Raw genomic sequence first — 27,313 nt, forward strand, 5'->3', positions numbered from 1 at the left:
ACTGTATTAGTACCCTGGCAACACTTGTCTTGAAATTTGGTCCACACTGTAGCTTGCTCCACGCTTCCTGGCGAGGTTCCCAGTTCTTGGCTACTGGGGTTCGGATCCTGGCGAGGTCGCCAGTTCTCTTGTCACGTGGGGGTGGGCGGTCCGGGGCTCTGCTGACACTCGGCCACTAGGGGCTCAAAGGCCCAAATACTCAGCCCCTCCGACTCCCTGGATTCACCGGAGTCTCCTTGGTCACACAAGAGAGGACCAACAATGCCCACCTCCGCAGGTCTTTGCTTCCACCACAAAGGGGTGCCACTGATTCACCCTGGAAGCCCTTCAGTCAACCACGGGGAAACTGCTGTTAACAGTTCCGGCCTAGACCCGTGGGGGAGTGAAGGAAGACTCAGGCTTACCTATAACCATAACCTCCCTGAGTCTTGCCTGCCAGACAAAAAAGGTTGCAGGAACTCCTTTCCCGCCTGTCTTCTCTATCTTCCTCTTAGCAAGGTCGCCAGCTGGGTTATTATATCTGCACCCCAGCAATGCAGTTCAGTGGGTGTATCATATATTGTTTGTAGCCAGAAATGTATGCTCATAGAGAAATATCACAAATGGAGGCACACTCAAACACAGTAATAAAATGTGTGGATTTACTGACGCAAATTACATGAACACACACACACAATCACAAGTAATACATGAATATGGGAATATGGATAATAAGTCTGGAGATCGTCAGCCTCTTCTTCCACGACCTCCAACACTCCTTCAAATGGGCAGGAAGACAGGAGTCTCACACTCTCACAGGAGGGCCTCTTCACCACGTCGGCACCTCTTCTTCACTGTCCTGCCATCCATACACACTGTCCTCTCTGACAGTCCTGGACACAAGCCGCTTTGCAGCCTATTCTACTATTAAAGTAATAAAGTCTTGCTGCCACATACACGAGTAAATATTGTGGCCTAACTAGCCTACTCATACAAGGGGTAATGGGAGGGAAAAATGATCTACCTTACACTCCTGGCTCACGACGCCTGTCCCTCGATGGTGTGAGGTTCCCACGCTTCCTTGGGTCGATCCTCGACGATCCAGGGCGTTCCACAGGTCCTCAGGTGTCGTGAAGCCTTCGCGTCGTCGCCGTTCCAATCCCTGAGATTCAGCTGCCCCAATCCTGGTTCATCGATGGGCGCTGAGCTAATCACTATTTTTTCCCCACACTCGCCTCTCCCACAGGGCGTCGCTCCTTGTCCTAGGCACGGTGTCGTCCTTCAAAGATTCTCAGTGGGTGTGACCCCAGTCACAGCTAGCTTGCTCGCCCACCTTCCAGACCTCAACGTCCAGCCAGCGGCGCCGCCCAGCGTCGTTGCCGACTATTTTCCAAGTTTGGGCACTTCTCTGCTCACTGAACTTGGTTCCTCTTTTGCTTCCCAGAAGCGCAGGGTCTCCAATAACGGTGGTAGGCTGCGCAGGCCAGCTCAATCCACTGAACAAGGCTTGCAGAGCCTCCAATCCCTGAGAGCAGACCGAGGCGCGTCCTGTCACTTCCACGGTCAGTACAACTCTGACGTTGGCGCCGCCCGGGGCACTCGGTGACGTCATGGCGGGCCCTGATTTGTCGCCCGCGACCTACGTCGGCCAATCCGCGATCGGCATAGTGTCCCTTCCACAAGGTCATATCTGCCGTAGGGGATACTGTTTCATTTTATAACAGGGCGCCAATTTTCCTTTATTTACAACTTATAATATAACTTCTTTCCCTTAACTGGCAGCCGGTCTGGTCGCCACATATATCATTAGACTCCCTGAACCTCAGAGAATCAGTAGGGAGAGCTGATATGACTCTTTAAGCCGGCAAACGAAAGAAATAGGAGAGGGCACCGTAACAATATATATATACATGTATATATAATGTGTATATAATATATATATTTTATAATGTTGAATTATAATGAATCCACAGTTGATTCCAACTGGATAAAGTTAGAGTGGGCATAAGGTCTTGTGGTACTACTTTAAGGCAGGCCACTGAACGTATATTATTGAAATTGAAAGTCATATTCAATTTTTTTTCAGGCAAAAGTACTTACATAGAAAATGAGTTAGAAACATAAAGTTGGATTTACAGAAAGGGCTAGTATTTACAATACCTAAAGGAACTAATGTGCTTAGCATTTCGGGCAAGGAAGTCTAAATATTCTTTTTAATGTTCAATGAGTCTCTGCAAATAGTCTAAACAGGAAATGTAAATAAACCAAATAGTCTTTTAACATTTATATCTGCCATTAGTCTCTTTTTATCAATTTCATAAGGACCCTGAGTGAGTTTATAATTGCTTCAGAGGAACACCCGATGGGTAGGACCTCCCACAGAGGAACACCCCAAGGGGAAGGACCACCCACAGAGGAGTCTCACTCCAATACTTTACCCAGTGCTCTGGACATTATTTGAGATTTTCATTAGCTTAAGTATCACGTCAGTCATAATTGATTTGATGGCGTAGCTTCGAACATTAGTCAAGAAGAATTAATATCGCCAGAAGTAGACTCATCTCTGATACAGTCTTACTGACTGTGATAAAGTATTGAAACACTTTGCTTCTCTAGACATGACTTACTGTAGTTAGTTATTGTGTCGTGATAATTGATAAAGAGAACAGCATCACTATATGATTATTGAATGATATATATAGCTGTGTGAGTAATACCTGTGAGTCAAAATTTTATTTCTGACACTTAAAAAGTCTTATATAAACGGTTGTTAACTGTCTTGTCGACGTCAACAACAATGACCTACCGACACCAACAGTAAAGTGAGAGTGACCTACCCACGTCAACAGTAATGTGAGAGTGACCTACCCACACCAACAGTAAAGTGAGAGTGACCTACCCACGTCAACAGTAATGTGAGAGTGACCTACCCACACCAACAGTAAAGTGAGAGTGACCTACCCACGTCAACAGTAATGTGAGAGTGACCTACCCACACCAACAGTAAAGTGAGAGTGACCTACCCACACCAACAGTAATGTGAGAGTGACCTACCCACACCAACAGTAAAGTGAGAGTGACCTACCCACGTCAACAGTAATGTGAGAGTGACCTACCCACACCAACAGTAAAGTAAGAGTGACCTACCCACACCAACAGTAAAGTGAGAGTGACCTACCCACACCAACAGTAAAGTGAGAGTGACCTACCCACACCAACAGTAAAGTGAGAGTGACCTACCCACACCAACAGTAAAGTGAGAGTGACCTACCCACGTCAACAGTAATGTGAGAGTGACCTACCCACACCAACAGTAAAGTGAGAGTGACCTACCCACACCAACAGTAAAGTGAGAGTGACCTACCCACACCAACAGTAAAGTGAGAGTGACCTACCCACACCAACAGTAAAGTGAGAGTGACCTACCCACACCAACAGTAAAGTGAGAGTGACCTACCCACACCAACAGTAAAGTGAGAGTGACCTACCCACACCAACAGTAAAGTGAGAGTGACCTACCCACACCAACAGTAAAGTGATAGTGACCTACCCACACCAACAGTAAAGTGAGAGTAACCTACCCACATCAACAATAATAAGAGAGTGACCTACCCACGTCAACAGTAATGTGATAGTGACCTACCCACACCATTAGTAATGTGAGAGTGACCTACTTACGTCAACAGTAATGTGAGAGTGACCTACCCACGTCCAAAGTAATGTGAGAGTGACCTACCCACATCAACAATAATAAGAGAGTGACCTACCCACGTCAACAGTAATGTCAGAGTGACCTACCACCGTCAACAGTAATGTGAGAGTGACCTACCCACGTCAACAGTAATGTGAGAGTGACTTACCCACGTCCAAAGTAATGTGAGAGTGACCTACCCACGTCAACACTAATGTGAGAGTGACCTACCACCGTCAACAGTAATGTGAGAGTAACCTACCCATGTCAGCAGTAATGTGAGAGTGACCTACCCACATCAACAGTAATGTGAGAGTGACCTACCCACGTCAACAGTACTGTGAGAGTGACCTACCCGCCGAGCCTGGTCGACCACGTGGGGGAGCTGCGTCAGCGTCATGTTAGCGTCCTGGCCGTCCGCTGCCACCTCCCACACTGACACACTCCAGGACGTCCAAAAACGATCATGTTTATTACTTTGTATAATGTTCTGTTAGTGAAAATAAAAGCATTCACTAAATAATATAAGAGTTCCTAACAATACCTCCACAGACTGTTTTCACATACTACTTCTCTCAGTAACAATTTGTTCATTATATATATAATTTGTGTGGATTCCATTCCCTGTGGGGTTTATAAAATATGACTTTGTAGATCGATTGGACAATGAGGCTTGCAGGAAAAAAAACTCGGATTAGGATTTTGGATTACCTAATGCAATTTTTAGAAACATTCAAGTTAAAGAATTTACTTCATTTTTAAAAGACTAAGAAATGTCCTAAGACCTGAAAGCAGCAGTTTTAAAAGTTATGACAACTCTCATAAACATAGGTATTTGTTTGGTCATCACAGTAGCCAGACCAGGCAATATAATGTAGTCATTGCGCGAATTCGACTCGGCTCTAGGCACATCTGGCAGGTTAGTGAGGTTGAGCACTACCAGAATATTCAACTTGTAAACTCTGTGACAAACCTTTAAGGCATTCACTTGAACACTGTTTTGTTGAATGTAAAACCGTAAAAGATGTTAGACCTCCTGGCCTATTGTACCATCAACTGTTTAACTATTTTATTGAATCTGGTGTACTGGACGACATCCTTACAATTTATCCTAAATTCCCATGTGCATTTCGAAGAATGAAGAACAATTTTACTGATATTATTTTTAGGCTGCATCTCTTATGAATCCATCCTGGCCCTTTCTATTCCGTGCACAATAGAATGTTGGATTTACATATTTGTAAATTGAAAAATGTATTCTGTCTAATGTAGTTGATTTTAACCATGATAGGTATATATGTGCATCCAGCCTTCATTTTAGACCTTATGGTCTTGTGTATGATGCTCTGTCTTGAGTGACAGTGAACACGAGCATCATCCTCACTCTAATAGGAGCAAATTGAATTACTCAGATTAGACAATTTTTTTATTAATTTGGTTAATAAAGATGTTAATAATACTGAATTATGGAAAAAAATGTATCCCTGAAAAGCATTAGGCCTTTTCCTCCACTCTGTGGTGACATGGATTTTACTATCACCAGCTTGACGTGCAAGCAAACTAACTTTGCTCATATCACTGCAGAACAATTTGTTCAAAACACCTATACACATTGGAACGAAATATAACAGCAATACACAAATCTTAAAAAATGACAATTCAAAATTATTTTGACGGTATAATCTCATTTACCTTTCTCAACATAAAAGGTAAAAAAAAAAGTAAAAAATGTGTACCTCTTCAAAATAGCGTTCAATCATAGGTAAGTACAGCACTTGTAACTTTCTTAGATTCTCATACAAGAGATTATATATGTATTGAGGTTTAATTTTCAAGTTTGATTCTGATATATATTAACGAGATAAAGTAAAAAGGACTCATATAGGCGCAGGTCTCTATTTTAATGACACGTATTTGTTATCATCAGCAAATGATGTACTAGAGACCTTAGACATCAAAATAGAAAACGAATAACTAGTCATCATATTCGTGTTGCATCTGATGGGATGCAAAAGCCAAAAAAATTACTTAACAGAAATGAAATGACTAGAACAACTTGGAAAACCAAGTACCAAATATTGCGGCCAATCCTCCTGCAATCATATTACTTATAGCAACTATTTGGTCAGTTGTACCAATATGTATTGTTGGATTGTTACGAACCCAAGTCCACCGTCGGAACACGGAGCAGTGACGTCAACGCCATCTGTGAGTCTGCTCCCGAAAGCCTCCCACAACATGGACAACGCCATCTAGTGATGACGGGAATATATCGACAAGAGGCGCTAGATTCTTGTCCTAGTCGGCTCGAGAGGTAGCCGGTGCTGACATCTGGTGAGGTGGCGCTTAGACAATGAGCGCCATCTATGGAGTAAAAAGGTGTACGTTTGTGGCTAAGCCAGTAAGTGATGTTTCCTAGTGGTCCCCATGTAGTGTCCCAGAGTACTGATGGCGTGTCTGTATTCACAGAGTCAACGTAGGGCTGCTGTGATGCAAGAAAAGTCAGACTACCTAAGGCAGACAAGGACCTAGATTCAGGAAGCTCTGTGTATTTCTTCGTAAGTGGGTTTGCTACGAAGGTTCCTAATTGCGCCCTAAGAAGATGCTTAGGTGCGATTCAATAAGGTCCACTTAGGAAAAAATTTGTTGGTTCACCTGCGTGCCGATAGAGGTCACTACTGTGTTTCGTTTGGCCAATCAGAGAGCAGCAACATTCTTCATATTGAAGATTTAGCGCTGGTTTATTGGAGCTCTACTGTCTCCTATTTACTTCGAATTTTCTTATAAAATTAGTATATTTCGAAGTAAAACAATGTTTTTTCAACTTCTACAGCCAGCACCGACATTGTAGTAAACAAATGTTACATTTGTTGTTTACCTACGTAATTCTAAGAGATACTGTGTAGCTGTCCTTGTTGCTCGGAAGATGCGCTAACAATTATTGTATATATTTATTGAATTTACCCAAGGGCCACTAACTATCTAGTGACCTCGAAGAGGACAGAAAGCCGGCGGCTTGTTAAAGGGCCCGCCAATTGTCTTAATGATATTTTTTAGCTGGAATTTGGCATTTACGACTTCAGCGGGTAGACGGTTCCATGGGTTTATAGCCCTCTTGGTGGAAAAAAAACATCTGTTTTCAGTCCTACTTGAGAGAACATACTCTCCAACACTATATCTGTGATTGTCCTGTTATCAGTGACTTCATACCAAATGGTATGAGGTATTTTGAGCTCTGTAATTACTTCATACACTCAGGAATATTGGAAGATATTCTTGTGCTGCACCCAGATTTGCCAGTGGAGGCTAATGGATCAGCATTAAGTATTTTGTTCTCTCCTAATTCCATGTATGACTGTCCATCCTGTGAGGTGAGGATGTTGGATGAGCTTGTAGCTGGTTTTTGATCTACACTGTGTGGTCCTTTATACAGAATAGGGAAGCAGCACATTGCTGTGTATACCTAAACATGTTTAAAAATACATTGTTTTGAGAGGAGTCTTGTAGAAACTGGTAAGAGTAATTATAATATAATGTTTCCATGATTCAGTGCTTACCTCTTGTGAAAATTGCTTAGAGTTGTTTAGTCAGAGTTGATTTGTTTTTTGTATTGAGCTGGTATTTTCTAAATTGATTCCATGTACAGTATGTCTAACCATCCTGTGAGATGGGAGTATTAGATAAACTTATAGCTAGTTTTTTATCTACACTGTGCAATATTCCATATAGAATAGGGTAGTAGTACATTGCTGTGTATACCTAATCTTCTTAATAAAAAAAAATCAGTAATAAAGATTTTAAATTATAGTTTGTATTATAACAAATTCAGTACTGTATTATCCTTATTAAATCATGTTGACCATGGGATCAATAAGATTCTCATGTTGATATGTAATAGTCATATTTCTTTTGAACTGCTAATCCATGCTAATCATTCATTAAATTGTGCATTATGTCTCAATTTTTCACTTCCTTGGATATACTTGTACAGTACAAAAAGATAGGATAAATCTTGAGAGGTTATCTGAGATGATTTTTGGGGCTTTTAGTGTCCCCGCAGCCCAGTCCTCGACCAGGCCTCCACCCCCAGGAAGCAGCCCCGTGACAGCTGACTAACACCCAGGTACCTATTTACTGCTAGGTAAACAGGGGCATAGGGTGAAAGAAACTTTGCCCATTGTTTCTCGCCGGCGACTGGGATCGAACCCAGGACCACAGGATCACAAGTCCAGTGTGCTCTCCGCTCGGCTCCTAAAAAGGATAAAAATAAAACAGTAATATTTCTTTCATTATATTTTTCATTTAAATAACTGCATCAATATTTTTACAGCTGACAGGATTTGTTTTACCATACAGGGGCCTTATTTGTTAAAAAAAAATTTGGTTTATTGTTACACACAATGGTGCTACATAGCCTTCCCAGCTTGGTGCCTTCTTTTAATACTTACTGATTAAAAAATAAATAATAAATACATTTTATTCAGGAAAAGTACATACAGTTGATTTACAAACATAATGTTGGATTTATAGACAGAGCTAGTACATACAATACCTAACGCCACTAATACTCATAGCATTTCGGGCAAGGTGTGGGGGAAAAAACACAGACTAAAACTTAATAGTAATCGGGATTAGGTGTAAATTGTGTTGAAAGAAGGAATAAAAATACAAAAAGGGGGGTTAACATAGCATAAATCAGCAATTGCACATGTTGGTGAACAGCGTTGTTTAAAAAATAGCAAGACATGGGTTGACATTTAGGAGGTAAGTTAGGTTACATGGAGTTATTAGGCAGTACTTGGTTTAACTCTTAAAACTGGTTGAGAGAGGTACAGCCTTTGACGTGATTCGGGAGGTCATTCCACATTCTGGGTCCCTTGATTTGTAGAGCACTTCTAGTTTGGTTACACACAGCCAAATTGAGTAACAGGAAGAGGTCTTGGACACAAATTTGTTCCATGCTAAATGTAGAGGAATCAGCTGAGTATTCCTCAAATAAAATAAGTTGCCTCAGCTTATAAGGTAATAAAATAAGCATTTCTCAAATAAGTAGCTGCCTCACCTCACTGCCCTACTGCTACATAGCCTTCCCGGCATGGTGCCTTCTTTTGATAATTACTTGTTCCACACCCAAATTGTATAACAGGAAGAGGTCTTGGACCCTACTCCCCCTCTCTCTTTTTTAATAATCAATATAGTCATAATTATAGCTTTAAGTATTCAATGAATAAAGTTTGTGACATTTTTACCTTTCTCCTTACCTAACATCATTTGTGCAGCATATTTTTACTTTATGTCTCACCCAGATTTAATTTCAAAATAAACCAACTAATAAATTAGAAATGGGTATGTATAGCTAAGGTACATCCTTACTACTAGGTAAACTGGGGCATTTGGTGATAGTAAATGATCCCATCAGGCAGGGCTCATCACCTTCTCTCATATTTCATGTTCACCAGTGTTTTATTTACTTAATAACTACTGGTATAATATGTTGCTATTATAAAACTAATTCTACTATCATCAAACACATATTTACTTCAAGTTTCAAGCAGAGAATGCATATATAACTAACACGAAGGACTCCTCTTCACTAGATTCACCAGCTATAATATTTTGGTCAAGTTCCAATATCATAAATCGATCTCAGTGTTATGTAGTAGAGAAAAAACAACTTATATCCAGTTTACGTAAAGCTACGAGTGGTGGAAACCACAATTAAATCCCGGAATGAACTTACGAAGGTTTTTCCACTTAGTGTAGTTACTTGAATATGGACGTAGCCGCCACGATGGCGCTAAGAGGGAAAACGTTCTTAGCTAAGAGGAAAAACCGTTGTAAGTACCTTCCTGAATCCGGCCCAAGGTCTCTCCACCAGTCTGCTTTACAGAAGCAGTGACCCGCCATCGGACGAGAACTGTAGAATATTCAACTGTCTGCCTGAGGAGTGGCAGTGACGGGATTCGCCGTTCCGGGGCTGCCTGGTGGAAGAGACAATCGACTGTGGTGCCGAAAGAGGAGAGTAACCAGCGAGTTACACGAAGCTCCTGCCTAGGGCTCGCAACCCTAATATTCGCTTGTGAAGTGGCCTAACAGCGTGAGGCTGAGTGGTACCTGCCAGCAACAGGCGGAACTGTGGTTGTGGGGCCTTCACGACGAGGCACCTAGTGGAATTGGGATTTGGCTGGCCCGTGGCCAGGGTAGACTCATCGTTATTTCCTGGTACCTGCTGAGGGTAGTACCACGGATAAGGAAACCCGGTACAAGACTGCACGGAGTGAGCTTCACCAAGTAGTAGTGTCTTGTTCAGTGTCTTCTGAGAGAGACGATGATGTACACAGTGTAGTAATATTTTCCGTTTAAGACTTATATATATAAATATATATATATATATATATATATATATATATATATAATATATATATATATATATATTATATTATATATATATATATATACATATATATATATATATTAGTATATTTTGGTAGCAGTCTTTCCTGTAGACATATATTATTAAATATGACCGAAAAAGTAAGATTAATAATTCTAACACGAATTTTCTCAATCTTTCGTACATTTCTTTTCACTGTTGGAGGTAAATCAAAAATCAATTCTCCAAAATTCATTTTTATTTCTAGTCTGACGCGACACGAGCGCGTTTCGTAAAACTTATTACATTTTCAAAGACTTTAGTTTACAAATACACAACTGAATAGAGCTTAAGCATCTCCGATTTTATATCTACATTTGAGTGAGGTGGATGGGGTGAGGTGGCATTAATAGGGTATTAATTTCATCAACACAAGACAGAACAAGAGGTTGTATTAATAGGGTATTAATTTCATCAACACAAGACAGAACACGAAACAATGGGTATTGAATAGAAGTGTTGGTAGAAAGCCTATTGTTCCATATTTCTTGATGCTTCTATATTGGAGCAGAGTCTTGAGGTGGGTAGAATATAGTTGTGCATTAATTGGCTGTTGATTGCTGGTGTTGACTTCTTGATGTGTAGTGCCTCGCAAACGTCAAGCCGCCTGCTATCGCTGTATCTATCGATGATTTCTGTGTTGTTTACTAGGATTTCTCTGGCGATGGTTTGCTTGTGGGAAGAGATTATATGTTCCTTAATGGAGCCCTGTTGCTTATGCATCGTTAAACGCCTAGAAAGAGATGTTGTTGTCTTGCCTATATACTGGGTTTTTTGGAGCTTACAGTCCCCAAGAGGGCATTTGAAGGCATAAACGACGTTAGTCTCTTTCAAAGCGTTCTCTTTTGTGTCTGGAGAGTTTCTCATGAGTAGGCTGGCCGTTTTTCTGGTTTTATAGTAAATCGTCAGTTGTATCCTCTGATTTTTGTCTGTAGGGATAACGTTTCTATTAACAATATCTTTCAGGACCCTTTCCTCCGTTTTATGAGCTGTAAAAAAGAAGTTCCTGTAAAATAGTCTAATAGGGGGTATAGGTGTTGTGTTAGTTGTCTCTTCAGAGGTTGCATGGCGCTTCACTTTCCTTCTTATGATGTCTTCGACGAAACCATTGGAGAAGCCATTGTTGACTAGGACCTGCCTTACCCTACAGAGTTCTTCGTCGACTTGCTTCCATTCTGAGCTGTGGCTGAGAGCACGGTCGACATATGCGTTAACAACAGTGTTGTTAACGCATATGCCGACCGTGCTCTCAGCCACAGCTCAGAATGGAAGCAAGTCGACGAAGAACTCTGTAGGGTAAGGCAGGTCCTAGTCAACAACGGCTTCTCCAATGGATTTCGTCGAAGACATCATAAGAAGGAAAGTGAAGGGCCATGCAACCTCTGAAGAGACAACTAACACAACACCTATACCCCCTATTAGACTATTTACAGGAATTCTTTTTCCACAGATCATAAAACGGAGGAAAGGGGTCCTGAAAGATATTGTTAATAGAAATGTTATCCCTACAGACAAAAATCAGAGGATACAACTGACGATTTACTATAAAACCAGAAGAACGGCCAGCCTACTCATGAGAAACTCTCCAGACACAAAACAGAACGCTTTGAAAGAGACTAACGTCGTCTATGCCTTCAAATGCCCTCTTGTGGACTGTAAGCTCCAAAAAACCAGTATATAGGCAAGGACAACAGCATCTCTTTCTAGGCGTTTAACGATGCATAAGCAACAGGGCTCCATTAAGGAACATATAATCTCTTCCCACAACCAAACCATCGCCAGAGAAGTCCTAGTAAACAACACAGAAATCATCGATAGATACAGCGATAGCAGGCGGCTTGACGTTTGCGAGGCACTACACATCAAGAAGTCAACACCAGCAATCAACAGGCCAATTAATGCACAACTATATTCTACCCACCTCAAGACTCCGCTCCAATACAGAAGCATCAAGAAAATATGGACCAATAGGCTTTCTACAAACACTTCTATTCAATACCCATTGTTTCGTGTTCTGTCTTGTGTTGATGAAATTAATACCCTATTAATACCACCTCTTGTTCTGTCTTGTGTTGATGAAATTAATACCCTATTAATGCCACCTCACCCCCATCCACCTCACTCAAATGTAGATATAAAATCGGAGATGCGTAAGTTCTATTCAGTTGTGTATTTGTAAACTAAAGTCTTTGAAAATGTAATAAGTTTTACGAAACGCGCTCGTGTCGCGTCAGACTGGAAATAAAAAATGAATTTTGGAGAATTGATTTTTGATTTACCTCCAACAGTGAAAAGAAATGTACGAAAGATTGAGAAAATTCGTGTTAGAATTATTAATCTTACGTTTTCGGTCATATTTAATATTATATAATATATATATACTATATATATAGATATATATATATATATATATATATATATATATATATATATATTATAATATATATATCTATATATATATATATATATATATATATATATATGTTAGTATATTTTGGTAGCAGTCTTTCCTGTAGACATATATTATTAAATATGACCGAAAAAGTAAGATTAATAAATCTAACACAAATTTTCTCGATGTTTCTTATGTTTCTTTTCACTGTTGATGGCAATTGAAAAATCAATTCTAAAAAAATCATTTTTATTTCTAGTCTGACACGACACTTGAATGCGTTTCGTAATAACTTATTACATTTTCAAACACTTTAGTTTACACACACACAACTATAACTTGCATACACTAAACAGAGTTTAAACTGCTTTGATTTTATACCTGCATTTGGGTGAGGTGATATGTTACAACAGTTTTGGATGAGGTGAAAACAAAATTTCAACACAAGACAGAACACGAAACAATGGGTATAATATTTTGTAAGTTAAACGGAAGAATGGAAGTAGCTGCAAAAGGCCTATTGGCCCATATTTCTTGATGCTTCTATATTGGTGCAGAGTCTTGAAGTGGGTAGAATATAGTTGTGCATTAATTGGCTGTTGATTGCTGGTGTCGACTTCTTAATGTGTAGTGCCTCGCAGATATCAAGCCGCCTGCTATCGCTGTATCTATCGATGATTTCCGAGTTTTTTGTTAAGACTTCTCTGGTGACGGTCTGGTTGTGGGAAGAGATTATATGTTCAATAATGGAGCCCTGTTGCTTATGCATCGTTAATCGCCTGGAAAGAGATGTTGTTGTCTTGCCTAAATACTGAGTTCTTTAAGGCTTACAGTCCCCAAGTGGGCATTTGAAGGCATAGACGACGTTGGTTTCTTTTAAAGCGTTCTGCTTTGTGTCTGGAGAGTTTCTCATGAGTAGGTTGGCCGTTTTTTTGGTTTTATAGTAAATCGTCAATTGTATCTTCTGATTTTTGTCTGTAGGGATAACGTTTCTATTAACAATATCTTTCAGGACCCTTTCCTCCTTTTAATGAGCTGTGGAAAAGATGTTCCTGTAAAACAGTCTAATAGGGGGTACAGGTGTTGTGTTAGTTGTCTCTTCAGAGATTGCATGGTGTTTCACCTTCCTTCTTATGATGTCTTCAATGAAACCATTGGAGAAGACGTTGTTGACTAGGACCTGCCTTACCCTACAGAGTTTTTCATCGACTTGCTTCCATCCTGAGCTGTGGCTGAGAGCACGGTCGACATAAGTGTTAACGACACTCCTCTTGTACCAGTCTGAGCAGTCACTGTTGGCATTGAGGCACATTCTTATGTTTGTTTCCTTAGTGTAGACTGCAGTGTGGAAACCTCCGCTCCCTTCCATGACCGTTACGTCTAGAAAGGGCAGCTTCCCATCCTTCTCCATCTCGTAAGTGAAACGCAACACAGAATTTCGCTCAAATGCCTCCTTCAGCTCCTGCAGATGTCTGACATCAGGTACCTGTGTAAAAATGTCATCAACATACCTGCAGTATATAGCCGGTTTCAAGTTCATGTCGACTAAGACCTTTTGTTCGATGGTACCCATGTAGAAGTTCGCAAACAGGACACCTAGGGAGGAACCCATGGCGACCCCATCTACTTGCTTATACATGTGCCCATCCGGGCTCAAGAAGGGTGCCTCTTTAGTACAAGCTTGGAGTAGTTTCCTTAGAATGTTTTCTGGTATGTCAAGAGGAGTACAGGCCGGATCACGATACACTCTGTCCGCTATCATCCCGATTGTTTCATCCACAGGTACGTTGGTAAACAGTGATTCTACGGCCAACGAGACTCTTATTCCCTGTGGCCCGTGTTCCCCGCAGTAAGTCAACAAATTCCTTGGAGACTTCAGGCTGAAGGCACAAGGGACATAAGGAGTCCAGCAAGCCATTGAGTCGCTTCGCTAGTCTGTACCATAGGTGTGGTATCTGGCTGATGATTGGCCGAAGTGGGTTTTCCAGGCTTGTGTGTCTTGACATTTCCATACGCGTATCCAGGTTTATATTCCCCAATAACCTTTGGCAGGTGGAGTCCGAATTTCTTGCCGTTCACAGTTTCGATCAATTTGTTGACCTTTGCTTTCAATTCCGCTGTAGTGTCCTTCGTTACCTTTTGGAATTTAGTTTGGTCAGAGAGAATGAGGTTCATTTTCGCCAGATATTCGTCTTTTTTAAGAATGACGTATATTGGCGACTTATCACCTCTCCTGACAACTATCTCCTTGTTCTCACGAAGGCTCTTAGCTGCCGCTTTGAGCTCGGGGGACAGTATGGTGCTTCAGTAGTCGCCTCGATTCTTTCCTCCTTCCGCAATAAGTTCTGCTTGTAAGGTGTCTTTGATGGTGACCTTCTTTTGTGTCTTGAGGTCGAATATGTCGTCCAACAGAATCTCCAACTCCACTTTCCGGGCCATCTCACATGGTCTGGACTTAACGTGACAGTTTATACCCAGATTTAGGAGAGTGACTTAGTCCTCAGTGAGGTTGATTCCTGCAAGGTTCAGGAAGCCCTTTCTTGGTCGTGGAATTGCCATAGGTCCTCCATATAACGTTGTTAGTTTCTTGATTATCCTGGTTTCAGTGCTGTGGTGATGTCGATCTGTGAGGATGTCGAGGTGTTGCTCGATGCGAGTACGGAGCTTTCGTCGATGTTGCTGTTTCTCCATTGGTTTGTAGCATGAAGTAGTTGCGTTTTGTTGCCTTTGATTTCATTTTCTGCCTTGCATATCTGATTGCGAATCAGATCTTGGCGATATTTTTTCGTTGATTCCTTGCTGCTGGGTTGTGCGTTTTAATATTAGTATATTTTGGTAGCAGATTTTCCAGTAGACATATATTATTAAATATGACCGAAAAAGTAAGATTAATAATTCTAACACGAATTTTTTCGATGTTTCTTATGTTTCTTTTTACTGTTGATAGTAACTGAAAAATCAATTCTCCAAAATTCATTTTTGTTCTAGTCTGACGCGACACTTGAACGTGTTTCGTAATAACTTATTACATTTTCAAAGACTAGTTTATACACACACAACTATAACTTGCAAACACTAAACAGAGTTTAAACAGCTTTGATTTTATACCTGAATTTGGGTGAGGTGATATGTTACAACAGTTTTGGATGAGGTGAAAACAAACTTTCAACACAAGACAGAACACGAAACAATGGGTATAATATTTTGTAAGTTAAAGAGAAGAATGGAAGTAACTGCAAAGGGCCTATTGGCCCATATTTTTTGATGCTTCTAAATTGATGCGGAGTCTTGAAGTGGGTAGAATATAGTTGTGCATTAATTGGCTGTTGATTGCTGGTGTCGACTTCTTAATGTGTAGTGCCTAGCAGATATCAAGCCGCCTGCTATCGCTGTATCTATCGATGATTTCCGTGTTTTTTGTTAAGACTTCTCTGGTGATGGTCGGGTTGTAGGAAGAGGTTATATGTTACTTAATGGAGCCCTGTTGCTTATGCATCGTTAATCGCCTGGAAAGAGATGTTGTTGTGATGCTGTCTTTTTTTTTTTTTTTTTTGACCCAAGGTCCCACAGGCCTCCTTCACAACCCCCTGCATCACGTGCAGGCATTATCCCTAGTCTTCTTAAACTAGCGGAAAGGCTTGCAGGACCAGACAACCAGCGCTTTGTCAGTGAACTAAACGCGTTATACATAGACAATGGCCTGGCCCCCAGCGTAAATCTCACTGCCTCCTCTACCACTCTGGAGACTACCACCAGGACGACCAGGTGGTCAACTTCAACACCGACTCCAGAACAGCCCATGATCCGGGCGACACAAACAGAGGTAATTCCTTCTCCAGCTCCCAACACTCCTACCATCACTATCTCAGCAGCCGCGCTAGCAGACGTGCTGTCTACAAACGATAACAGCACTACCAGCGCTCCTGATATATCAACAACCACCAATCAACGACACCTAAACCTACCTAAGGCTGTGAGGCGAAAGACAAAAAACGCCCACTACGGAGGTTACGGACTCCTCAGACGAGGAAATCATAGCAGGAACTCCACCGCCGCATCACAAATACGGCACCTACACGGTTCAAGACTTCCTCATGGAGGCCACGTCACCAAACTCTAACGAAAGCACTGCTCAGCCAAAGTCGTAGGTTAAGAAATAACGGAAAACCTAGAGGTCTACACTAACCCCACCAGCTCCATAACTGGTATAGCCAGCCCTCCAGGCTGAAAACCATCATGAAGACCCCATCCATCGCCACATCTCTAGTATCAGCCACTGATACAGATAATGGCTCCAAAGAGCCTCCACTTACGGGCTCACCATAGTCCGTGGCTACTGGAATTTATCGTTCTGAGTAGCGAATTTTAAACAACAACAAAAACTCTGTTTAGTGTTTGCCAAGTTATAGTTGTGTGTGTGTAAACTAAAGTTTTTGAAAATGTAATAAGTTATTACGAAACGCGTTCAAGTGTTTGCGTCAGACTAGAAATAAAAATGAATTTTGGAGAATTGAATTTTCAATTACCATCAACAGTGAAAAGAAACTTAAGAAACATCGATAAAATTCGTGTTAGAATTATTAATCTTACTTTTTCGGTCATATTTAATAATATATATTTATATATATATATATATATATATATATATATATATATATATATATATATATATATATATATATATATATATATATATATATATATATAATATATATATATATATATATATATATATATTTTGGTAGCAGTCTTTCCTGTAGACATATATTATTAAATATGACCGAAAAAGTAAGATTAATAATTCTAACACGAATTTTCTCAATCTTTTGTACATTTCTTTTCACTGTTGGAGGTAAATCAAAAATCAATTCTCCAAAATTCATTTTTATTTCTAGTCTGACGCGACACGAGCGCGTTTCGTAAAACTTATTACATTTTCAAAGACTTTAGTTTACAAATACACAACTGAATAGAACTTACGCATCTCCGACTTTGTTTATATCTGCATTTGAGAGAGGTAGATGGGGTGAGGTGGCATTAATAGGGTATTAATTTCATCAACACAAGACAGAACAAGAGGTGGCATTAATAGGGTATTAATTCATCAACACAAGACAGAACACGAAACAATGGGTATTGAATAGAAGTGATTGTAGAAAGCCTATTGGTCCATATTTCTTGATGCTTCTATATTGGAGCGGAGTCTTGAGGTGGGTAGAATATAGTTGTGCATTAATTGGCTGTTGATTGCTGGTGTTGACTTCTTGATGTGTAGTGCCCTCGCAAACGTCAAGCCGCCTGCTATCGCTATATCTATCGATGATTTCTGTGTTGTTTACTAGGATTTCTCTGGCGATGGTTTGGTTGTGGGAAGAGATTATATGTTCCTTAATGGAGCCCTGTTGCTTATGCATCGTTAAACGCCTAGAAAGAGATGTTGTTGTCTTGCCTATATACTGAGTTTTTTGGAGCTTACAGTCCCCCAAGAGGGCATTTGAAGGCATAGACGACGTTAGTCTCTTTAAAGCGTTCTGTTTTGGTGTCTGGAGAGTTTCTCATGAGTAGGCTGGCCGTTTTTCTGGTTTTATAGTAAATCGTCAGTTGTATCCTCTGATTTTTGTCTGTAGGGATAACGTTTCTATTAACAATATCTTTCAGGACCCTTTCCTCCGTTTTATGAGCTGTGGAAAAGAAGTTCCTGTAAAATAGTCTAATAGTGGGTATAGGTGTTGTGTTAGTTGTCTTTTCAGAGGTTGCATGGTGCTTCACTTTCCTTCTTATGATGTCTTCGACGAAACCATTGGAGAAGCCGTTGTTGACTAGGACCTGCCTTACCCTACAGAGTTCTTCGTCGACTTGCTTCCATTTTGAGCTGTGGCTGAGAGCACGGTCGACATATGCGTTAACAACACTGTTGTTAACGCATATGTCGATGGATGGGCACATGTATAAGCAAGTAGATGGGGTCGCCATGGGTTCTCCCCTAGGTGTCCTGTTTGCAAACTTCTACATGGGTACCATCGAGCAAAAAGTCTTAGTCGACAATAACTTGAAACCGGCCATATACTGCAGGTATGTTGACGACATTTTTACACAGGTACCTGATGTCAGACATCTGCAGGAGCTGAAGGATGCATTTGAGCAGAGTTCCGTGCTGCGTTTCACTTACGAGATGGAAAAGGATGGGAAGCTGCCTTTCTAGATGTAACAGTCATGGAAAAGAGCGGAGGTTTCCACACTGCAGTCTACACTAAGGAAGCGAACAGAGGAATGTGCCTAAATGCCACAGCGACTGCCCAGACAGGTACAAGAGGAGTGTTGTTAATGCATATGTCGACCGTGCTCTCAGCCACAGCTCAGAATGGAAGCAAGTCGACGAAGAACTCTGTAGGGTAAGGCAGGTCCTAGTCAACAACGGCTTCTCCAATGGTTTCGTCGAAGACATCATAAGAAGGAAAGTGAAACGCCATGCAACCTCTGAAGAGGCAACTAACACAACACCTATACCCCCTATTAGACTATTTTACAGGAACTTCTTTTCCACAGCTCATAAAATGGAGGAAAGGGTCCTGAAAGATATTGTTAATAGAAACGTTATCCCTACAGACAAAAATCAGAGGATACAACTGACGATTTACTATAAAACCAGAAAAACGGCCAGCCTACTCATGAGAAACTCTCCAGACACAAAACAGAACGCTTTAAAAGAGACTAACGTCGTCTATGCCTTCAAATGCCCTCTTGGGGACTGTAAGCTCCAAAAAACCCAGTATATAGGCAAGACAACAACATCTCTTTCTAGGCGTTTAAAGATGCATAAGCAACAAGGCTCCATTAAGGAACATATAATTTCTTCCACAACCAAACCATCGCCAGAGAAATCCTATTAAACAACACAGAAATCATCGATAGATACAGCGATAGCAGGCGGCTTGACGTTGCGAGGCACTACACATCAAGAAGTCAACACAGCAATCAAACAGCTAATTAATGCACACACATATTCTACCCACCTCAAGGACTCTGCTCCAATATAGAAGCATCAAGAAATATGGACCAATAGGCTTTCTACAATCACTTCTATTCAATACCCATTGTTTCGTGTTCTGTCTTGTGTTGATGAAATTAATACCCTATTAATGCCACCTCTTGTTCTGTCTTGTGTTGATGAAATTAATACCCTATTAATGCCACCTCACCCCATCCACCTCTCTCAAATGCAGATATAAACAAAGTCGGAGATGCGTAAGTTCTATTCAGTTGTGTATTTGTAAACTAAAGTCTTTGAAAATGTAATAAGTTTTACGAACGCGCTCGTGTCGCGTCAGACTAGAAATAAAAATGAATTTTGGAGAATTGATTTTTGATTTACCTCCAACAGTGAAAAGAATGTACGAAAGATTGAGAAAATTCGTGTTAGAATTAATAATCTTACTTTTTCGGTCATATTTAATATTATATATATATATATATATATATATATATATATATATATATATATATATATATATATATATATATATATAATATATATTATATATATATATATATATATATATATATATATGTATTTATATATAATATATATATATATATATATATATATATATATATATATATATATATATATATATATATATATATATATATATATATATATATGGTGATGGGAAGAATAATTATATATGGTTAAAGTGACGAACTTGTGTATTTAATGTACCTTTTCTTTTTATTTTACTTGCATTACTGAGCTCACCTCTAGAAAGCCTCTACTAACTTTGGGCCGGATATATGAACTTTTCGTACCACCTGAAAGAACCCGGTTGCATCCCATTGTAGCCGTAACATGGATTAACAAACCTTCGTGTTTTGTATTATTGTATTTGCCCAAATGGCATTCTGTAATGGCAAATAAGAACTGTAATAAATAAACTTAACCTGTCCTATGGATTTATACTTAGTCCAGACTGCAATTGCGTTCAACGTCTTCACTTTGCAATAGTAGATGACTTCAGCAATGAAAGCTCGTACTTAGACGTGAACAAAGAATCCAGGGGTCAGGGTGCACGATATCGAGTTTGGGTCCATCTGTAGGGAATTCCTATAGTACTGGCTTCATCTTCTCGCAAATCATATTGGTCGTGGGAATCCTTAAGATGTACTATGAACGTCCTCCCTTTGGGTTTAATACAAATCCAAATTATTTGCTTGTAGAGCTTTAATAGTAAGCACTTTGGATCTGGTATCTCGTGCTAATGGCACTTCTGATGTTAAACATGGCATTGTGACAACCAGAGTTTACGTAAACACAGATGTAAACCATTCAATACTTTTATTTACAGAGCTTGTATACAGGAGCATTGGTTACTTGAGTGGTGTCTTCTTTCAAAGCTAACGTCAAGTCAGAATTGTGACAGCCTTGAACGACTGACCACACGGTAATCATGTCGAAATCTTGTCTTAATATTTTCTCTTGGCAACGAATCAAAAGACATGGCTCACCTGTCATTGCCGGTCACAAAGACCATTGCGAGTTCCTTGCAGATGCCCAGGAACATTAATGATATGCAGTTAGCAAGAATAATGACATGTCAAGCTGTCAGTTAAGATAGCATCCACATATCTAAATGTGTTGTGTATGTCAGAATAAGAATTCACTCTTACAGCTGATTGACATTATACTGCACAGATACCAAATGGGCAAATCCACAAAGACCGTGATGAGGGTTCGAATCTACGTCCGAGAGGATCCCAGACGCGCCTTAATCGACTGTGCCATCACATTGTTAAAAGAATTGCAACCGGGAGTTCTTCTGACCTCGCACAGATCCTGCATTCTCTCAGACACAAACCAGGGTTTTACACAATTCCCCCCATGCACCTGGGCTCTGTCAACAAGCTGTTCTACCTCTTCGTTCATACTTCATTACACACAGATCACAATATCGTGATGCATCAAATGAACAAATCCACAAGGGCCATAATGAGGGTTCGAACATACGTTCGAGAGGATCCCAGACAAGCCTTAATCGAACTACCTTAATCGAGGTAGAACAGCTTGTTGACAGAGCCCTGGTGTATGGGGGAAATGTGTAAAACCCAGGTTTGTGTCTCGGAGAGACTGCAAGATCCATGTGAGGTCAGTAGAACTCCCGGTTGTAATTCTTTTAACCATGTCGTGGCACAGTCTATTAAGGCGCGTCTGGGATCCACTCGGACGTAGGTTCGAACCCTCATCACGGCCCTTGTGGATTTATTCATTTGATGCATTACGCTATTGTGATTTCTGTTTGTTACACAGATATAAGTTCATCATCAAGTCTGTCTTTTCACTCCAACTCCACCTACTGCAGGTGATAAATGAGGTGAATAAAAACAATTAATCAGAGTAAAAGTACTTACAATAATGGCCGGCCTGATCATTCACACCCATACATACCAACCCATCCTCTGTCTAGATACTACGTTTGTAACTATGTGCACCATAGTAGAATATTGATGTAAGGGGTAGTTAGATAGTAGAATTGGGTACTATTCATTTTATAGTCTAAGAAAAATGTAAAAACAAACATATTTAAAGGCCTAGTAAAGCACATATATGAACGATATTAGGCCTCAGATTGCGTGTTTACGCCTAGAAAGGTTAGGCTTGGTTAGGTTAGGTCGTCTTTGTAGCATAAAAATTCAACCTTTTTCCGGTTTGTCTAAATTCAATAGTATCAGACTCTAATTTCGAATTGACCATTACGTCATATATGTACTATGGTCCTCATCGTTACTATAGGTTAACAAAACAGGAGGATGGGCTGTACATACACACAGAACTATGCAGATCTACAGTGCTGGTCTTCCTGATGTGCTGGTCTCGTAGCTCGTATGTGATCCATCGCCTGCACTCGACCATGTGTAGTATTTATTCAGAATAAACACACACATGTTGCTAGCTGGTTTCGTGTTGCAAGGTCGTGCGGGTTGGTATATAATGTGTTCGCAAGAGTGTGTGCAAGTCGCTTGGTCACCACTCTGATTGGATTGCGATTCTGGGTTCCTTGCTGGTGTGGGCTGGATTCTGAATCACACATGCGTCGGCTACGCAGTTACACTCGTAGTTACCTAGTTGTACTCACCTAGTTGTGCTTGCCGGGATTTAAGCGTTGCCTCTTTGGTCCCGCCTCTCAACCGTCAATCTACTGGTGTCCACATTCCTGAGCTTCTCAAGATTCATCATATCCTCATTTGAAACAGTGTATGGAGTCAGCGTCTACCACATTACTCGTGGTTCACTTACACCGTTTTACACGAGAGCGGCTTACACAGCACGGATAAAAACTTACGAGTGGTGGCTAGAGTTATTTGTGGTTCTTTCAGACTAATTTTAAACCACTTCACAGTTTTATTTTCTCTACGGCTGCACTATAGTATCATATGCAATCTTCACTCAATAGTTAATTTACTTATATGAAATAAGTTGGGAATAAGTGTTTTAGATAATTTTTCTATTGGTTGTCGGTATTACAACCCGGTAGACGGCAGAGCTGCTGGATGCAGAGCCGTCAGTGTCCACACATGAGGGGGCATGGTAGCATGTTTATTTTATTGTAGTTTAGCACCTCATTTTTGATGTGCCATTTTTATTTGCCTTAGAGCCTCTGTTTTTATTAGTGAGCTGATTTAAATTGTATAAATTGTTGCATAGAAGGCAATTTCAGCATCACAATAGCAGAGAAACATTATTACAGACAAATCAATTTCTTTAATTAGTATTTATTTCCTTCCTTCTCCCTCCTCACTATGCTACGCATCCTTTTGTATATAATTTCAGCTTATATCTCTGATATTCACAATGGCTATGTATGTGCTACAGAGGGTATGAATGTGTTATAGATTGTAAGGTAAATACTCATACCTTCTTGGCAAAAAAAAAGTTTTCATTACAACAAAAGTCGAATGAGTGTGTCCATTTGCAATAAATTGCATGCACCTAAATACTTATTTACTTATTTTATTTATTTATATATATATACAAGAAGGTACATTGGATTGTGAGGATACATAATATAGTAATTACAATCTTGTAAAGCCACTAGTACGCGCAGCGTTTCGGGCAGGCCAATACTGATTAATAAATTATGCAACAGAGCTAATAGTTACATTGGATATCAAATGAATGCAATGACATATGTTAACTACTATCTAATATGTGAAAAACCTAGAAATACATTCGAAATTTACACAATATATTTTGTGGTAATTATTTAGTTTTTCTTTAGTTTCAGGATATATTTGATTGAAACTTCGATATATCTCTAGCAACAGTATGGGACATACAAAGTACATCATTAATAAAGATTCCACCACCATTGCCAGAATCTTTAACTCATATTTTTCTTAAGTAATTTTGTGCAACTTCTAACTCTATTTGATGGATTAATTTCCAAGCAATTCTCATCAATCCCACATATAAGATACAAAGTTCTTAAAAACTTGTATCAACTGATATTAAATTAAGAAATCTTAGAGATGGACATTTCAAAGGCAAAAATTTGGTACATAATTGCAATGGGTGTATACAAAAATAGTTTTGATTACAGCAACTTGATATATTTAGAATTTGTTTGCTACAGAATCATGATAAAATGCTATACATAAATCACAATGATGCGATATATGATCTTCTTTATATTACTCCAAATGATTTTAAGCATTATTTTCAATTATTGAAAACTATCCCTCATTATTCCAAATGATTTTCAATTATACAATTATTTCGAGTAATGAGGTGACCTGAATCGCGTTCTAGTGATTACCAGAAACCTTCCTTATCTAAATCGGCCACACTAGGATATCAGCCATTCAACCTGGAACTCCACTGAGATCACTGGGTGGGTTTGTAGACCCCAACTGGAGGCCAACCAGGAATTTTACGAATGGCCCACCGGGGTATTGGTGATCCCATCCTCTGTGCTGAGGGTTGAGGCGCTCTCCGTGAAGAACATGACGGAACATCGAGGCTGAGACTCACCTTAGTCACAGTGCTGAGGGTTGAGGCGCCGTCCGTGAAGAACATGACGGAACAGTGAGGCTGAGACTCACCTTAGTCACAGTGCTGAGGGTTGAGGCGCCGTCCGTGAAGAACATGACGGAACAGCGAGGCTGAGACAGTGTTGCCAACACAGCTTTCACACCACCACTCAGTAGTGTTACTGTATCACGTATATGGAATTTTTTGTTTGTAAGGGAAGTTTTAAATATGAACATATTATATTATATAATTTAGATGAACGAGCAATATATTAAAGTACTCAGAATAAAAAATCGTTAAAGATAGTTGGAATTGGTATTAATCTGTTTCATTTGAATAAGGAATAATTGTTATGCAGAGCATCAGTGAAAACTGAGATGAACAATACAAAATTAGCATACTGAATAATAATAATAAAATTAAAAATACAGTACCATATGAGTGTTGCAGATCCGCAATTACTTGAAGAGAACTGACAAGCAGTAAGAGGGGCTGGAGGCCGGATGTTAAAATAGGCATCATCATAGCATCTGCTTATAGAGTCTGTTGCTCAGGTTGAAGCATTCAAGGGAAAACTTTGTGTCAACTTCTTGTTTTATCTGTAAGTTATCAAATTATACTTTAATTGTAACATTATGAACCTGTATACAATTCCAGCATTAGTTCAAAGTATTGATTGAGTACAGTTAATTTCAAAATTGTATATGCTATATACTTACTTTTAATTTCTTTATTTAAATAATTATTTCTATAATTCCTATTAACTGAACTGAACTTGTGTAGGTTATGCGAACAGAGACTAACACAGATTTCGAAGACTGAACTTCACATAAAAAATATGGCATGAATTTGTCGTGGTAATTGCCAACTGCGCTCCCAACGTCTGCATAAGTCCAAAGTTTACATCTTGAGGTTATCTTGAGTTGATTTCGGGGCTTTAGTGTACCCCGCGGCCCGGTCCTTGACCAGGCCTCCACCCCCAGGAAGCAGCCCGTGACAGCTGACTAACACCCAGGTACCTATTTACCAGGCGTAGTAGTGTAGTTGTGGTGGTGCCATGGGTGCAAAGTGGTGGTGGTTAAAGGTGTAGCAGTGTGGTGGTGGTGGTGCCAGGGGCGGCAGTGTGCCCAAAGAATGAGGTGATTTGATAAAATACCATGCCCAAGATTAACAACCGAATGCCTGTGGGGGATGGAAATAGCCTCGGCTACCATCCTCTTGTCCGGTCGTGTTGGTTGATTGGTTAAGGGATCCTGTTATGCCAGCAGAGTGCTCCTGGCAGTATGGGTTCGAGGTCACTTCAGGGGTGTCAGTTTTCGGTTGCATATAGTCCTGGGGACCATTCAGTCTTGTTCACATTTGTGGTCCTCACGTGTGCCCCAAAGAATGAGGTGATTTGATAAAATATTATGCCCAAGATTACCAACCGAGTGCCAGCGGGGGGATGGAAATAGCTTCAGCTACCATCCTCTTTCTCGATCATGTTGGTCGAGTGGTTAAGGGATCATGTACGCCAGCAGAGTGCTCCTGGCAGTATGGGTTCGAGTCACTTCTGTGGTGTGAATTTTTCAGTTGCATATAGTCCTGGGACCATTCAGGCTTCTTCGCATATGTATATATATGTGTGTATAATGTTGCACCTAGTAGCCAGAACGTCGTACTCGACCTACTATGCAAGGCCCGATTTGCCTAATAAGCCAGTTTTCCTGATATAATTTTTCATATTTTTTTCTTATGAAATAATAATGCTATCCATTTCATTTTGTACAAGTATTTTTTTTTAATTTGAGTTAAAACTAACGTAGATATATGACCGAACCTAACCAACCCTACCTAACCTAACCAATCTTAGCCTAACCTAAACTAACACAATTATGTCAATAAAATATGTTCTTAATATAATATAATAATAATCACTCAAATAAGATAATTGGAAACAATTTATTGAAAATAAAGAAAATCTCTCGGCCTATTAGGCAAATCAGGCCTTGCATTGTAGGCCGAGAAGCGTGTTCTGGCTACTAGGTACGACATATATATACATATACTCAACTATATATACATATATAGTTATACATATTATAGTTGAGGCAACTGTCTATAGCCTCAACTATATAGTGAGCAATAGATAGTGGTAAGGATTGCGATGTTTGTGTACCTTGACTTTAGCAAAGCTTTGATACAGTGCCACATGAAAGACTGATTAAAAAGATAGAGGCTCATGGTATTGGGGGTGCTGTATTAAGTTGGATTAGGGCATGGCTATTCCAAAGGAAACATAGAGTTAATATAAATGAGGTTACGTCTGAATGGGAAAATGTTTTAAGTGGAATGCATCAAGGCTTTGTCCTGGGACCTCTGTTGTTTATAATATATATATAAATGATTTAGAATCAGGTTTAAGTAGCAACATTTAGGTAGAGAAATAAACATGGAAGAAGACTCACTATCACTTCATGTCGATCTAAATAGGGGTTTGGAAATGGTCAAAACATTGGCAAATGTAGTTAGTATTCGATCTATTCAATTTATAAATTATACTACCTTCCTGTGCTTTGCTTAGAATATTTTTAAATAAGTTATATTTTGAATCCACATCGAAATTTACGTCTCCTATCGCTGGGTTCACGTCTCGCTCCAAGACCGGCCCGCCCCCATGCCCAAGACTTTCCATTCTATTTGACCAAACATTTCTTAGGCTATTGAAATAATCTTTTCGAAAATAAGGCACTTAACAGAATTTTTCCCTTACAGATCTATTCCATTCAATGCTGAATCTGATTTCTTTATGATCAC

The 27,313-nt window shown here is 39.9% G+C and overlaps 1 protein-coding gene across 1 annotated transcript in view; it reads right to left on the bottom strand.

The window, feature by feature from the left end:
- The window catches only part of LOC138369452 (uncharacterized), a 166,327-nt gene extending 141,765 nt beyond the window's left edge, over positions 1–24,562 (bottom strand). Inside the window, exons 1-3 of the mRNA XM_069332699.1 lie at positions 24,518–24,562; positions 14,437–14,631; positions 4,026–4,160 (exon numbers count right to left, since the gene is read on the bottom strand). Of these exons, the coding sequence (XP_069188800.1) occupies positions 4,026–4,160; positions 14,437–14,631; positions 24,518–24,562 (375 nt within the window). The remainder of the gene's footprint in view (positions 1–4,025; positions 4,161–14,436; positions 14,632–24,517) is intronic.
- Positions 24,563–27,313: the final 2,751 nt, after the last annotated feature.

The sequence above is a fragment of the Procambarus clarkii genome, chromosome 28 (genome assembly GCF_040958095.1).
Source record: "Procambarus clarkii isolate CNS0578487 chromosome 28, FALCON_Pclarkii_2.0, whole genome shotgun sequence".
Taxonomy (NCBI): domain Eukaryota; kingdom Metazoa; phylum Arthropoda; class Malacostraca; order Decapoda; family Cambaridae; genus Procambarus; species Procambarus clarkii.